General features: G+C 36.3%; 1 protein-coding gene across 1 annotated transcript; it reads right to left on the bottom strand.

Moving 5' to 3' along the window:
* Positions 1–15,154: 15,154 nt before the first annotated feature.
* LOC112048840 (ubiquitin carboxyl-terminal hydrolase-like) lies at positions 15,155–15,950 on the bottom strand. The gene has a single exon (XM_024086518.2). The coding sequence runs from the start codon at positions 15,885–15,887 to the stop codon at positions 15,207–15,209; it is 681 nt and encodes a 226-aa protein (XP_023942286.2). The 5' UTR covers positions 15,888–15,950; the 3' UTR covers positions 15,155–15,206.
* Positions 15,951–17,634: the final 1,684 nt, after the last annotated feature.

Here is a 17,634-nt window from a genome sequence, read left to right as displayed (position 1 = left end):
GGCCGACGACTCAAGGTGGTCTCTGAGGCACGGGGGTAAACCACCAACTACACTAACTCCTAACTTCGGGCTGAGAATTTTAGCTGAAAACTTAAAAGAAAGGAAAAATTTTCTCATAGCCCAACCCATGAATCGATCCCAGAACGTTGTGATCCAAAACCATAATATAGGTTAACACCATAATGTATCTTAAGATGAGGTAAAAATAATTTATAAACTGAAATATCCCGCCTGCGTATCAACGAAGATAATATAAATGAAATTAATTTTAGCTGTCGTATTCTAAATTTGAAAAACGTTTGGTACATCGAATACCGCTTCACAATATGCCCAAACTGAATTCTGAAAGAGCAAAAACTTTAATGTGATTTATTGAGTTACACGACGGCAAGAAACGAGAACACCTTCCCAACGGCGGCCAACCCGAGTAGTCCACATAATTACAATTGTTCATTTAAATACAAAGGCTAATTTAATAAGTCCGACTCCAAAATGTCAAAGTCGTTCAAATAAAAAATCACAAAAGGCATAAAGAAGGATGGCGCTCAGACGAACGAACGCCCAGTCCGGTCACACAGTTCAGCTAGCATACAGTTTGGTTGCAACATTTATTTTAAGCTAATAACTTCACTGCGTGTTTGAAATATCAGTATTTTTCACAACAAACATTGAGTAAAACAATTACTTTTCAGCGAACAACTTCACTACATCTTTTAGAAGTGTTTATTTTGCTACAAACACCAAGTTAGTGTAGTTTGCTATAAAAAAAAAAAAAAAAAAAATAAGCGATTTTGTTGTGTGTCTTTAATGTAGTGTACATTTTGTCGAACTGTATGTTTATCATGCTGTGGCGATGTCATGGAAAATGGGACTGTTTATATTTCAAATAAATTGGAAGTCATTTTTTAAAGGGACACTTTTTATATTGTTTGGGTATTGAGAATTACAATGGGTGTACAAGCTGGCTGTTAGGTAACATTTTTAACATCATTATAAGTGAAAAGCAATGACTGATGATGGCGGACCCCGCTCGTTACTACGGAAGGCTTATGGTTACTTCCAAGAACGTTCACGTAGGTGGCTAAGGCTGTAGGATAGTCTTTTTGTAATAGTGCAATATTTATAATGGGACTTCAGTTCGGGATATTAAGTGGGGGCCATTAGTTTTACGGACTTTTGAAAACATGATAGCATTGCGTGTGTTACTAAGTAGACAGATCGCTTAACGCTATGCGATGCTTTTTTTTTTTATTCTATACAAGTTAGCCCTTGACTACAATCTCACCTGATAGTAAGTGATGATGCAGTCTAAAATGGAAGCGGGCTAACTTGTTAGGAGGAGGATGAAAATCCACACCCCTTTCGGTTTCTACACGACATCGTACCGGAACGCTAAATCGCTTGGCGGTACGTCTTTGCCGGTAGGGTGGTAACTAGCCACGGCCGAAGCCTCCCACCAGCCAGACCTGGACAAATTAAGAAAATCTCAATCTACCCAGCCGGGGATCGAACCCAGGACCTCCATTTTGTAAATCCACCGCGCATACTACTGCGCCACGGAGGCTGTCAAAACTAATTACTACTTATACTAAGTCCAGTAAGTAAGTCGGAGTACAGTAGGTACTGTAGGTACCTTGGCCTACAGGAACCTAGGCCTAAGCGACATATGATGATGATGATGATGATGATGATGAATGAGAAGATGGAAGTACCTAAAGGTAAGTTGTGTTTTAATCTTTAAAACATTGCGACGCCAAAATCATTGAACACAACCGAATATGTTAAGAGTTTTTACTACCATACACTCATTATTATCAGCATATAAACTAAACGCCAGACTTACAGCGCCAGGCCTCCCTTCTTACAGCAGAGGAGCTTAATCCATCTATATCATCATAAAACCCATCACGCTCCTACAATGCGGATTGACGGGCTACCATACACTAAATAATGGATCAAATGCACTAAAATGGACCATATGTGAAACCAGCCTAACGTAACCAGTAGCATCTGATAAGTTTTGGAAGCTTCACTTTAAAATCATTAGCAGTATAACCTTATAGGCTACATACTTGTAACGCTATTTAATGATCGGTTTCAACAGCACGACATTTATTTACAAACAAAATCAGTCGGTCGACGGACATAGGTTTTAACAACATTGCTCACCTAAACAAGCGAATAGATGCAATATGACTGTCAATCACATAAATCGTCTACTATCGTTAATGGAAAACCGCAGTCTAAGTATAACATAACATAGTAGTAAGTATAATAAGTATATTACATAGTAGTCTGAAGATAAATTATTAGTACCTACTTACACCTCTAGCTGCGATAGCCAATATTAAAATAAGCTGTGATAAAATTTCCACAAATCTTATTAAACAAGAAACAAATTACAGATTATTTTAATAAAAGTAGATTTATTTTTTACGTCCTATTTTTCGACAAGCCTACACTGCTTTTAACAATAAAAAATATTTGTTGTTACCTAATTAAAATAAAGATACAAATACTACACAACATAATTATACGAGTAAACGTAGAAATGTACAATTGTAGGAAAAACATAAAACTTTATACTTACGAGTACTTAAGTTTCCTTTTTAGCGGTAATTACGTACCTTAATCGTAACAATTTAAAAAGTTTAAATTTTAATTGTCCTTATCCAATTTAAGCATCAAATGTACCTACATTCTATTATGCTACATCAATATTTTATTTTCGTATTCTAGTTAAACGACAAATAATTTGAAGAAGCCTCAATAGCTCAACGGTAAGAGCGGTCGGACTCATCACCGAGGAGTGGTGGTTCGATCCCCGCCCCGTTGGTCTATTGTCGTACCCACTTCTAGCAAAGTCTTTCCCGACTAGTTGGAGGGGAATGGGAATATTGGTCATATTAAAAAAAAAATACGACAAATATTCTTTTATAAAAAAAAAATGTCATTAGCTACGCGGCAATAGTTATCCGAAACACACCTTAACTTTCATATTCTGGGTTGTCGTAGTGGGTACATTCAATCAGCGTCACACATCGAGACTCGATACGAATCAATCGATCTTGGCCACCGAATCGAGCGATTGTGTCGGCTCTCGATAATATTTGGTAATGAGCTACATGATGAATGACTCTGAAGCGATAGCTACGACTTTTCTATCTATTATTTATGTTTCCACCAATTACTTTGTTGGTTCATACTAAGTCATTACTACGGTCTCGCATTTGACTGCCGTACCTACGGTAGGTCGGTATACTGAATTTTTAATAAACTGTACTACGTAGGCACAGATTAATCAATAATAGGCAGATGGAGCGCACAGAACACGACGGTGTCGGACCCGTAGTGTCACAAATACAAAATTCAAAAACGTATACATTCTCGAGTCAGTATGACATGAAGCGTCGCATCAGTAATTTTATTTAAATCTAAATAAGTGAATAAATCTACTCGTTACTAAATAAAAAGAAATAAATAAAATTAAAACCCAAGTTTTTGAGTTATCTTAAGATAACGCCCGCCCTTAAAGCAACTATGACATAACAATTGACAGCAAGCATCAAAACGACTACTGCGTTGAAAACGTCATCAATCCGTCATTATTAACCACATTAGTGTTGCATTTTTTGGAAGAGAATAAATATTATTTCGAAAGAATTAAAGTAAATTCGTATATTTGTATAATCTAAAATAATTAATCATTATATTTTCTTTTATTTTCGCCAGGGTACAATGACTGATCCCAGGCTCAATACAATTTTGGACCATCTCCTTTCAATTTGAAAGCTCTGAACCCTTTTTTATTCGCGTTTTACACGAGTATCTACTTCGTTTCCGTCGGTTTCGACCACTGCCATCTGGTTGAGTTATCTTTGAACTAATCTTATATCCGATGGGATATAAGATTAGTTTCCAACTTCCAGTTCGCCACTTGATCCTTATTTTAAATGCTAAAATATACTACCCAATGAATGCAAAATCACTGGTAGCTACCTAAAAAAAGGCTCATAATAATTAATCAGTAGCACTAAGATCGTATCAAAAGTACCGGGCCATTCTATATTTTGAGTGTACCTTTAAATACTCGATTGCTATGACAGTCACAGTGTTGAACAATATATCCCGCGTGCAGGAAATATAAGCCTATAATAGACTGGCTTGCCAGCATGCCATAGATACATGTACAATTGTACAGGCAAGCTGGCATGCCACTGGCAGTCAAGCGTTTATATACTCTCTAACGAAGACTAAACAAAACGTCTAATATGTAAGTAGTACCTACTTAACTTACTTGGCCTAACCCCTCTCATTATGAGAGGAGACTCGAGCTCATCAATGAGCTGAATATGGGTTGATAACGAACGAACGAACGAACCTACTTATAATAATAGCTGTTTTGAATAAACGCGAGACTGTAAAAACCTTGTGGATAAAGATCTTCTTACAAGCATAAAATTAACTTTAAATTTTATATCATTTATTTATTTAACATTATTTGACATTCATTAGTCAAATAATATAATATTCTTTATATGATTTAGATTCTAGTATCAAAACATTAAATATGTACAGTGTACACAAGCTAGTAGTTTGAACATGGAATCTCCCTGCATGCTTCTGGTCAAGCTCCAATCAGATAGATCACACACAGGATTTTCATCAAGTTAATCTCTATGCTGAACAAATTATTTACATGCTTTGAACTCTAGCATCAAAACATTAAATATGTACACAAGCTAGTAGTTTGAACAAGAATCACCCGGCATGCTTCTGGTCAAGCTCCTATCAGCCAGACCTGGACCAATTATGAAAACCTCAATCGTGCCGTGGATCGAACCCAAGAACTCTGTCTTTTAAATCCACCGCGTATTCCACTGCGCCACGGAGGCCGTCAAAAACACTCATGGTATCACTCGACGCGTGGTAGTTTGAGCATGCTTCTGTGCCAGCTACTATCATGTACACGAGCTTTAAACAATGTAGCCTCTATGCTATACACACGGATAACTGATGTCCGACATTAATCCTAATGTACCGATCTACTGGCTAAACGTCGCTTAATCTAAACAAAAATATTTCAATGCGCCCAATAAAACTATGGAGCAAAGAAAAAAAAGGTGGAATGGTGCACGGTGCTCGTAAGGTATTCGATGAGTATGACTTCTGGGAAGCAATGCCGTCCAATGTCATATCACGACGGGTAGTGATGTACGCGAGTATAAAATATTACATTTGTCGATGTTTAGTTTTAAAATATAATCTTTTTTGAATAATCAAACTTTTTTGTCTCTATTATTATAATTTGTCAAAATTATAAACTGCAATTTAACTGTATAAAGTTAGTATGTAAGATAATACTCCTTAGCGCCAAAGAGGAAATATCTTATTAGCTTAGCACCTTCAAAAAAATATATCATGCAGCGTGAATTCTGCTTTTTCCTAACTAAGTATAAGTATTTAACAACTACACCCAATGTTACATAGATACTGATTAATACAAATAGGTACAGATAAAAGATTTGTTGGAAATATTAAATTTTTAACATAGGTAATAAGTCGTACTAATTCATATTACTTATTTGAAAATCTGTAATCTACTTCTACTTCTTCTTGAGGTTTCTAAAAATAATAAGTAATTTCATAACTTCTTAATCTATTTATTTTTATTTAGATTAATAGATATGGACAATACGTATGTATTTATCGATATCGATATAAAATTCATCGACACGAAAAAACACCCCCGTCACTATACCTGCAGGCGCAGGCGCACGACAGATGATCAGTCATGGCCCAGATGTTGCGATAAGCCAGCGGTAGCTGCTCATTAATCTACCCACTCCCCCCTCCTACCACCAAACACTTCAATAATTAACTGAACATACACGGATTCTACGAATCTCGACCGGTGCCATCCGAATTTCTCCTAGTAACAGATACCCACTTGTCATACCATCCGATCAGATGAAAGTTTAATCTGTACGGGATCATCCTCGGTGGCTTATGTCGACGTATGAACGGGTTATGTAATAAAACTCTTCATCGATAATATTAAAATAATTTATTTTAAGCATCAAACGGACTTGGCAAAGCGAAACTGGTTCCCGGTCTGTAAGAACGCGCGATAGGGCTGACACTATTGTATCCAATTTTGACGAATTAAACAGGGGTAATGTAGTTAATAACTGTAATGTTTTTATGTAATTTCCCTATTTGGTTTGTTCGTTTGACAAATGTTTTTCAACTATTGTTGAAACTCCCGTTGCTTACTTAGATTATCTAATTTTATCATACGCTGACAAAACTTCACCTTTTATAAAATAACCACGAACAAGTTATTAAGAAAATAGAAATACATACACCTGCTATGATTGAAAATCAGATCATGTGGGCATCAAAGATTCTAAGGAAAATACAAATATATAAGCTTGAAAAACATTCATAAATACATAAGATATTCGAAGTACCCAAGTACCCACACCTAATTCAGTTTTTAATGACTAGTTGGAGGGAAATAGGAATATTGGTCATACTATCAAAAAATATGGCAATTTTTTTTTAAAAAAGAAGTCTCCACGTCAGATAGTTTCAGATTTCTCGCGAGAAGTAATTAAATCACTGGATATTTATGGATATGCGAATTTTATAAGGTTTTGCGTTAGGAAATATCTACACTGTGACAACCCTGTCCTATAATAACCCGCACTGATGTTGCGGAGCTTAGCAGCCTACATTGTAGCGCGATTTAAATGCCAAAAGCTGCAATTTCAGAGCAAGAATCATAATAACAGATAGCCCGAGATCGTAGTGGTAAAGTTACATAACCGATCTACTGAAATCGAGTGACAGAACTTTTTTTTATAGAAAGCTAGTGATAGCCAGATATAGGTAGGTACCTCATTTTATGAAGGCTGTAAGTTTGGGCCGTGGTTTTTGAAGGTAGCTGATTTCAAGGGTCCTGTAGGCTAATTCACTCAATTTGACGTATGTTAGTTGACATATTGGATGCAGATGGTATCCCAAGGTGCTGGAATGGCGAACCCGCACCGAAAAGCGCAGTGTTGGTCGACCTCCCACAAGGTGGACTGAGGATATCAGGCGGGTTGCACGGAGTCGCTGGATGCTGGCGGCTCGAGACCGTTGTGTCTACTGGACATAGGCCATTCAAGGGGCCTATGTCCAGCAGTGGGCGTTTATCGACTGATAATTATGATGATGATGAGTTGACATACACTTACGAAATTGAGATTCTGTGTAACAAATGTCATCCGGTGCATACTGACAACTCTTCGTGGAAATCATACAGTAGGTAGATGATAGCTTTTAGTTGATTTGATGTTCATTTTAATAGGTTATTATTATAGATTAAATTAGTTAATACGCTAGCAAATCCTCATTTGTCCATGTCACTGGATGAATATGTAGAATTATAGAACAATCGATGAAGAACTCTTTCTGAAAACATTTCAAAGTCGGTCGAGAGGTAGAAGCTCCATTCCAAACCGATAGCAAAGTCACTACTAACTGACATTTGAATTCCCAGAAATCCATACTAATATTAAAAATGCTAAAGTAAGTCTGTCTGTTAAAATGTATTTCGGTATTATGATAAACGGCACCTTAGAGCAGAACATAGGATACTTTTTATCTCTAAAATAAAAAGATAAAGGGGTTACATAGGGGTTGAAAGTTTGTATGGGAAGTCGTCCAGTTTTAACAGATGTGCATAAATCATTAAAAAAATTACGAAATTTTTAAATTTTTTTTTTATTTATTAAAAAAAAATCTCTCTTGCCTTTTCTTTCTGTGTTCTCTCTTTACTTTTCTTTCTCTCTGTTCACTCTTTACTTTTCTTGCCTTTTCTTTCTCTCTGTACTCTTTTTTTCAAGTTGTCTTCGAGGTTTACATTACATTACATTACATTACATTTTAACGATAGTCAATGCTATCGTAAATAAATGGGGAAGAAAGCTTATACCTACTAATTATTAGCAGACGAAGTCGCCAACGTCCTTTAGTGCTTACTAAAAATCAACTTTATATAGGTTCATGAAACAAAATCAATTGATTTGATTTACTGCTATCTAACCTTCTATGAGTCCAACTCAACGTCCCTAGGTATGAACAATTTTACGAGCGTCGCCGGGATAATGTCTATGTCATGGTTAAGGGTCTCGAGCGCTAATTAAAGGAGTTAACGCACCGCAGGAGGCCGCTGCCGTATTCACCCTTAACTGTTATTTGATATTTAATTCTAAACTGGACGTTTACGATAATTTATTTGCGGGTTTAAGCTTTTTTTCTAATCTAGTGGTCAGTTATATTAATGACCACTAGATTACAAAAAAAACATGGTCGTCCAGTGGCCCAATTTGACCAAAATTAATTTGAATGTTGAGTTCTAAAGATATAATTATACTATTAGTCTTTGATGATAACAGAACCTTAGTACTTTTAAAATCATAAATTAATGTTGCCAAGGTTAAACAGTTAACTTGCCTATATTTTCAAAACAAAGATTATACTTTCAGTGCCTACATTTAATAAAAGATAAATATTACCTGGAAGACAGATGAAGAGATGGGAAGATGATTTTAAGAAAATAGGAGGACCAGAATGGATGCGATTAGCAAAAGACAGAAATACGTGGAAAATATTAGAGGAGGCCTTTGTCTGTACAAGACAAGCTGTTTGAAAGGGAGATCAATCGGATCGGATAGAAAATTACTATTTTAGCTAGTTGTTAACCCTACATTTTATTAACATTGTTAGCAAGTAACTACTTGTATGTAATGATAAAAAAACAGCAATAAAGGCTTATTTTATTTTATTTATTTTATTTAAATATTACCTACGTTTTTTTATAAATTTTATTATTTTTTGCAAGATTGAAAAATATGTTGGTCATTGAATTTGTTATAAATTATGAAGAAGAAAAAAAAAATACTTTGTTGCACACAAAAATACAATTATAAAAAAGATAATTTAAACTTAGCATGCAAAGGCGGCATAAGTAATCTCTACCAGGCAACCCCTGACGAGAGAACTTGCGAAGAAAGAGCGGGAAGGTGCGACAGGTATTATGATTATAATGATATATTTTTTACTATTAAAACAAAGTACTGGAAGCCGATTTTCATTTTTCTGAGCAAACCGTCCACACCTTAATGCAAAAGTGAACAACAACCTTCCTCTGGTCATGTAGACCCCTCACACCTTTTATTTTAAATCAGAATGAAATTAGTTTTAATTTTTAATAAAATCAATAACTAAGTAGCAAGTCGGAGGTCAATTTAGAACTTCAGAAACAGAGAGACTACTAGAAGAGTATAGAATCGATAGGTATGGCTAGTATATACTATATGTTTTCTGTAGTATGGGTAAATTAGCAGGTTATTTGTGCAGAAAATGCAAAATACATGTTTTTTTTTTATGTTATTTAGAGAAATAAAGGTAGGTACGTTACATACCTACACATACAGTTCAAAAACATTTCCTTTTCTGGAGTTGGTTAAAAATGACAAGAAAATATCTTCACGATTTAGTGATTAACCCGACAAGGAATGTCCATCTAGCATGTTTTACGACTTCCTACGTCAAGAAATATTTCTTTCAGACAACATCAATTCCCGAGGCACGGGCAGGTCACGACTGCCACTCAGGGGCTCCAGCATCCACCTCATTTAATTTAGACAGTTTACCGTTTTCAGCGTCTCGTGTGTTAGGTCACGATCGCACTGGCGACAAGACTTGCGTCAAAATGATTTTTGCATTTGGTTGTGATAGTCAGATGGACATGTTTGCGAAGGAATGTCAACTAAGTAGAAACATACTCATGAATATCATCATAGTGATTGGTAATCAACGATTATTTCTACGTGTTTCGATGCCATACGCCTCCATAACGTCTTAACATAGCGTTAATACGTTAATTGCCGTGCTAACGTTCCTTTAATGTTCACAATGACGTTTATCCTTTTACGAAAATATACTATAATATAAATATAGGTTATTATCCTCAACATCTGATAGGTGTTCGTTAATGAATTTAACGTTAAGTATTATCTTAATCCCGCAAACCCGCAATGGAGCAGCGTAATGGGTCTTAGCTCCATATCCCCTCTCCTATTAGGAGGAAGGACTGATCCTGTAGTAGGCAGATAAAATATGCTGATAATGATTATGATACCTACACACACAACACATATAATATACAGAATACAACTACAAATGTACAAACGAAACCGTTGTTTATTTTACATATAGGTAAAGGTGTACACCTTAACCTTACCTAAACAGACTGACATCTATAGCGCGGCCTAACCTAAGTATAAGACAAAAAGTGGTTAAAGAGTGGTTAAATTTCGTTACTCTGCTCTAGTACTTATGTGTAAGTAGTATGGTATTATACTCGTACATACGAAGCTTCTTGGAAATCGTAAAGTCTCTGTGGACGCAGGTTGCAAGGATCTCGAAGATAGCACTCAGCTTTCTACGTAATGACGCCTACTCATTTTTGTAATTTTTTTATCGCCGACTGGTTGGTGATCTCCTTGATGCCCTCATGATGTTGTCTTAAGATGGAGCGCATTTGATCTGAGCTTTTAAGGTTTAGACTGCATATTGTGCTCCTACCTAAATAATAGGTACCTAGGTGGTTTTTTGTATTTTTAAGGGCCTTCAAAAAAGAGGTGTATTAAATAGCACATTGGAGTAATGTAGTAAATCCAAGCTCTGCCTCCCTATAATAAAATCCCCTCTCCTGTAATATGGAGAGACTTGGTCAGTTGATCTGTTAAATTAGGAACTGATAACTTATCATAGCCTGGATAACATGTACTCTATAGTACAATTTTTTTTCTCCGTCTCCTATAAAAATGGATGAGGTGTCATTTGATTCGAAATTAAAAAATTTAAGTAAAAAAATAAAAAAAGGGGTTCGGTTTTTGACTTAAAACTCAAAAAGAAAAAATGTTTATTGAAACCGGGATTAGTGTAATATTTTTAAAAAAATATTTCTGCCATTATGTTTCACAAACTTACAATTTACAATTATTTTTCACAAATATACATTTATTTCACAAAGTTAAATAAATATTTATTTAAACTTCTAAAGGTTACAATTTTTGTTAGGAAATTTCCTGTTCTTTTGAATCTTATCTCATCAATTTCCTGTTCTTTTGAATCTTATCCTAACAAATTGGAAATATTTTAAATAGTTTTTGAGTTATAAGTCAAAAACCGAGCCACTTTTTTATACCTTTTGCAATTTTTGCGAGCGGACCTCCAATTTTTTCAAAAACTAACTACATTCAATTTCGATTCGAATGACACCTCGACCATTTTTATAGGAGACGGAGAAAAAAATTGTACTACAGAGCACATGTCAACCGGGCTATTATCACGTGATTTTCAAATGATGTGAAATAGTGATGAAGTAGGTTCCTGACTTCCTGCCTGCGTATTATTTTCGCAATCTGAAAATACTGTACCCACCTTTGTTTTTAATAATTATTTTTATTGCTAAAATTACCTAAAAATTTAGTGTGACTTCTGTACAATATCGTCAATCAATCAATCAATTTATTTCTTTGCAGATACATGCATTATTTATACAGGTGGTCGGTAGATGTAGATGGTAAATGTATCTTGCCAATTAGGCATGCAAATTATTTATTAAGTATTTAATGATTCAAATGACAATTTCACCATTTAAATTTTACATCTTTACAATTAAAATATGTATGAAAATAACAAAAATATCAACCTAAATACTCATTTACACTGTAGAATGCCTGTTGAGTTAGGTATTTATATAAATTATTTTTTAAAGCAATTTATATTCTTTTCTTTCGTAATTTCTTTTGGTAACTTATTATAAATTCTTACTGCCGCAATGAATAAACTATTAGGTATGGTACAGAGTACTTTTATGTTGTTCGCATCTAAATTTATCATTGTCGCGTTTATTTTCATAAGGTATAAATATTTTTTTGTTATTAACTACAAACATGACTACTACTCGTATATAGTAGTAGGTACTTATCCTACCAATATCCTACACGAAGAAATAAATCAACAAAGTCGGAGCAGAGACTCTACGACGGAACGCCACTGTGTCATCTCATTAAGAAAATCCTTTGTAATTGGAACCGCTTTTATTTACTGACAATCACGTAACCAAGCATACCTACGTTGAGTTTAATTGTAACATTTAGATATCTCTGTAGTAGATTATTTATTCCTTACCTAATTTATATTTAACTTGAAAAATAACAGGTATTGTAATATTTTGTGGTACCTACTACCTACTGCTACCTGAGCCGTGATAGCCCAGTGGATATGCCCTTGATTCGAATGAGGGTGAGGGTTCGAATCCGGTCCGGGGCATGCACCGTCAACTTTTCAGTTTTGTAAATTTGAGTAAATTAAATATCACGTGTCTCAAACGGTGAAGGAAAAACATCGTGATAAAACCTGCATACCTGAGAATTTTCTTAATTCCCAAGGTGTATGAAGTCTGCCAAGTGAAAAGACGGTTTCTGTGGTTTCGTTGACGTGTAATTTTTCCTAAATTCCAACTTGCGAGTACCTATAGCTACAATTAATCATTAGGTATATTCTACTTTCTATCATCAGGCATAATTATTATAGACAAGCGCAGAAACAGCCTGTGCCAAAATGGAGACAGAGTAAGTAAAACCTACCCACTATTGACACCGTCTGCCCATGTTAACTTACAGAAGAGGTAAAGTTTAGTTTTTTTTTTAAATTAAACTACAATAAACTATTCAATGGGGTTTCAAGAAAACTAATATCCTTAAGGTTAAATGGAATGGGACTCAAGTGGTATAAGTAAGGATGAATGCAGTGCAATGCAGTGTTGAATAGACAGCTTATTAATATCATGCGTCGGTCAAAAGTTAATCGGGTTTAAGTCGCTCGCATCGCCCACGAAGATCCATCACACTCGTCATTATTCACACACAAATTATGTAATTTCAATAAATGGAACTTATTGAATAGTGATGAGCGTCGGTAGGCCGCCGCGGCACCCCTGGAGCGAGCCCCATCACCACTACGCATTTACAAAACACAAACATCGCAATCTTACAATACGGACAACATCCATTACTCGTTCACTACCGACTCCTAAAAATACATTGTAAACAACGAGCAATGTAAACGTATTTTGCGCATAAATTTGAACACTTTTAGTAGTAAGAGGCAATCTCCAATAAGCACTTAGATCCTCATTGTCTAAAATAAATGTATTTTGTTTGAATAAATCGAGCTCTCGGATGGAGGTCGCGACGGGTGTTAATGAATCTTATCGTAATGATGGGTACCTACTGAGTATGGTAGTTAGACAATTTGTACTGAAGGTTATCAACGAGGTAGAGGAGTAGAATCCTTAACTCTGTCTGACTAAGGCTAAGGCTATTGGAACTCAGGTAATCAGATATACATACATTGCAAGTGAGCAATTTAAAAGAGAGTGCAGGGATCAATTCTAACATCGTAGAGAGTGGAATAATCGCAGAGCATTTGATATTGCGAATTTGAAAGCTATTGTTTTGCTCTATAGTAGGTAATATTTTAATGTCTTAATGTAAGATTTATAAGATTTCAAATGTTCGTACAACAATCGCAAGGTGAAACCTTGGCTGTGGCAACAGTCTGTGAATTGTAAGTGAATGTAAGCACGCATTGCACACAGATAGGCTCTCGGGTACGTACCTGTTCGTACCTTTGTAGATAATTTATCATTACCCTAAAGAAAGGTACAATAATAGAGCGCTAAGTGGACTCGCCACACGTCCGTAATTGATTTATAGGCAAATATTAAATCTGTTCTCACCAGCGAGTGAGTAATGACCGCGCGAGACGCTGCCAGAGGTTTTGTTGGACACTCGGCCCCGTGTGATTGACAGTGCATTTGGTATTTGAATAATGAGCAACGAAAAATTAATAAAAAAAATAAATGCAAATCGAGAGGATGTTTTCAAATGAATTTACCCCCGAATCGATCATCTGTGTAGGGTGAATGTAAGACGTCAACGAAACGTCCAAACGGAACACCGTCACACTTATCAAAACAATACAAAACGCGGGATGTTGTCGATAATGATCGCGGGCACGACGAGTCTCTAACTCCATTTTTTGTGGGTTGACATCGCGCTAATAATACTCATGAGAAAAATGTGCGCCGGACCCCCGTCATCCTCCTTTTGTTTTTAATTTCTACCTCAGTGGCACCGATTTAATTGGGCTCAACTCGAGCGCGCGCACCTTCGTATTTCACCTCGGCTCGCTTCATTTGAATATTTAAAGCATTTCGGGTTCCCGTCGCATTATTTTTGTTTATTTACACAAATACAATATTATATATTTATTTCAGGGCCGTCGTCATTTATTAGATGACGTGACTTACCGATGTCGCGTCCTTCCCAGTATCGGCATAGTTAACGCGGCGCGGCGGCGGACGCTCGCGTTCCATTTAAGAGTTTGAGGTTGTTTGTTTGAGTTTTCTTTTTGTCTGTACGCGTGTGGCGAGTTCTGCTCTTCGTTGTTTTCTCGCCAGCCCTTATCTCCGACAAGATTGCTCGTTTATAAATGAAGTTATATCGTCCCAATTGAACACAAGGCTACGGAGGCGAGGCGAATTTTTAATTAGTTTCCGAAGATATAGGATTTTAAGAAGGCACGCGGGAGCCGTGTTGAGTGTGCGCCGATATCTTAATTGAGACGTAGGCGCTGCGATACCTACAACTGGCGAAGAAAGGGAGATTTGTTATTCGTGGACCGATACGGAAATTAATTCTCAAAAAATATTGCATTTTACCATCGGTGAAGGAAAACATCGTGAGGAAACCTGCATACCAGAGAATTATCTTCATTCTCTGCGTGTGTGAAGTCTGCCAATCCGCATTGGGCCAGCGTGGTGGACTATTGGCCTAACCCCTCTCATTCTGAGAGGAGACTCGAGCTCAGCAGTGAGCCGAATATGGGTTGATGACGATTGCATTTTACCTATATTTAAATAAGAGCGCATTTAAATTGAAACAAATGTAATCACGCTATATAATTTTACTTGGATTTTGATACCGATAATGAAACAAGAACAATTTTACTAAAAAGATTCATATCAACTAAAGAATTACTAATTATCGAACATGATAAAACAAGATAGCCACAGGTTATTGAGCAGGCACAAGCGCTACCACGTTGAACCCAATATTGTCAGGTTCCCGGGCGATAAACTCACGGCATATCTTTGCAGCATCTTCCAAAAAATTGTCTGGAGACGTCGGTCCATGGTTTATCGGTGAAGACTTGCGTCCATCCAATTCATAAAGTATCCCATCTCTATGAATAAATGTGACAAAGTGATTGACTGGTCCGCTTTCTTCTGTTTCTTGGTCTGCAGATTCTACAGTATCTTTATAAGCTTGCAAAATGTTAGCAGAGTTCTCCAAAAGAGCACCCTTTCCTTCAGCATCCAAATCTTTTGCGTCACTAATATAATTTTTCAACAGTCCGTCCTCAAGGTCGATTTTATTGGTATTGTTGGCAACGCTATGCACCAAGGCAATGGTTCCACATACGTTGCTAAGAACTTGCCTCAAGTAAAACACACCAGCAGGAGGTGGAATATTTTTGCTTATCAACTCACTCTCTTGCTGAGCTCTATGTTGTTCGTAGTTCTCAGAAAGTGGGAACAGGAGTATGACGGCCAGAACGGGACGCGGCACCCAGTGCAAAGCATCCGCTTCCAAGCCAACTACATCTACCATTCGCCATTTACTTGGGACTCCCAGTTTTTGTAAGTATCGGTTCATAGTCTCAGGGTTGGACTCCATTGGTAGTGCGGCAGCCATTTTGTATTTAATCTGTAAATGTAGATAACCACTTAAATTATATTATGAGAATATCTACAGAATTACTTCTTCTGTACCTTCAGATACAGGTTACAAACCTAAGGAGAAATCACGTAAAATTCATAAAGGAAAAATGTGCTACTTTTAAATCCAGTAAAGTAATTTTTATATGACAAATGCTTGAAATCGATAGTATTGTCATATTTACTTTTTTTTAATTTTCTATCCAATAGCGGCTAAAATAGGTTTATGAAAAAACTTCTTTCAGGCTTTTCAATAGTTACTTGTAGGTAGGTAGAGCATAGATAATAGACTATAGGTATGAGGTAGATACTCCCTTGATATCATTGTGTGGTTAGGTACTCCTTGCAACAGGTTTTTATACCTTGAAGGCATCATCCAATTAGTAATGATTAGGCAATACCTACTTGAAACATTAAGCAGGTAAATGACAGACTCTACTCCCTTAATATGATTGTGTGGTTACTCCCTGCAGCAGGTTTTTATACCTTGAAGGTATCACCCAATTAGTAATGATTATTTCTGTATTCTGAGGATTAGGCCATAGGTACCGTACCTACCTGAAACATTAAGTAAATGTTATAGATGCACAGTTACCTTACATTTGCACACGCTGAGCCGTCGGTCGGCGCGTTGTCACATGAAGCTATTCATTGAATACATTTCGAAATAGAGAACACTCATACACACTCTTTAATTACATACTTAGATAGGTAACTATCAGCCAAGACTTTTGGTTCTACATTGGATTAAATAATTAACATAAGATTTAACATACCTATCAATAAAACATTTGGGTTTTAATGTATCTCGCCATATACAGGGAGTTTCATTAAAAATAGACTGATGATACTTACCAAGTTTAATACTGTTTACGATATCATCTAAGTACCTACGTATCTAGGTTCCTAGATCATGAGCTTTTTGAGTAGGCAGGTATTGAAAACTAGAGTTTGGCTAATGAAAGTAGAGACTGAAATCATTTTTCAAACAATAAATAGATCCAGTAACTAAAATAGAAATCTCTGCAGTAGGTGGGTACCTACTTGCCTTTTTTAACATAGGTAATATTAGGATCAACGAGCTTGCGATCAAATCAAGTTAGTTAAGTTTTAAGGGTAGTTACCTATACTCACCGACGGAACTATTCTTCACCTTCCTTGACGAAGTTATCACAGAACACATCTGCTTATAGTTATTTTACTGATCGGCTGATCGCAGATAAACCCAGAGATAAAAAAGCATTCCTTGCCACTCTTAGCAGAGTAGAGTGATTATCAGGGTTGCACTCTTCAGGTACAATCCGTCGCCATTCCCGTAGATTTTGACTGCCTCTCTGGCCCTGACACTTAATAAGGTTCATATAGGGTTTATTACCAACTCAAGATTTAAGTCTACATTTGGTCAAGTCTAGTTTAACGGTAGGATTCATCTGTGTCTAGTTAACAAAGACGAACCGTCGAACAATTTAGAACTCTACGGATGGAATACTTTCGTATCTCCTCCCAGTTAGCCAACCACTATTTTAAACTGCATCGTTATTCGTTACTTAATATCAGGTGAGATCTCAATCAAGGGTCGTCTTCGATAAATAAAAAATGGGTACTCCTGTACCTATATACGTAGTAGGTAAACCATTTAAAGTCAACTTGGTCGGTCCAGCAATGGACCTGCCACGCGATCTGGAATTATTGCATGATAATATATATTGATTGATATGATTTAT

The sequence above is a fragment of the Bicyclus anynana genome, chromosome 7 (genome assembly GCF_947172395.1).
Source record: "Bicyclus anynana chromosome 7, ilBicAnyn1.1, whole genome shotgun sequence".
NCBI lineage: Eukaryota > Metazoa > Arthropoda > Insecta > Lepidoptera > Nymphalidae > Bicyclus > Bicyclus anynana.
Note: the sequence above shows the minus strand (reverse complement) of the source record. Positions and strands in the feature narration are given on the sequence as shown.

Bases quoted from the DNA above. Each gene is read 5' to 3' on its own strand.
- LOC112048840 (XM_024086518.2), bottom strand. From the start codon at position 15,887: ATGGCTGCCGCACTACCAATGGAGTCCAACCCTGAGACTATGAACCGA.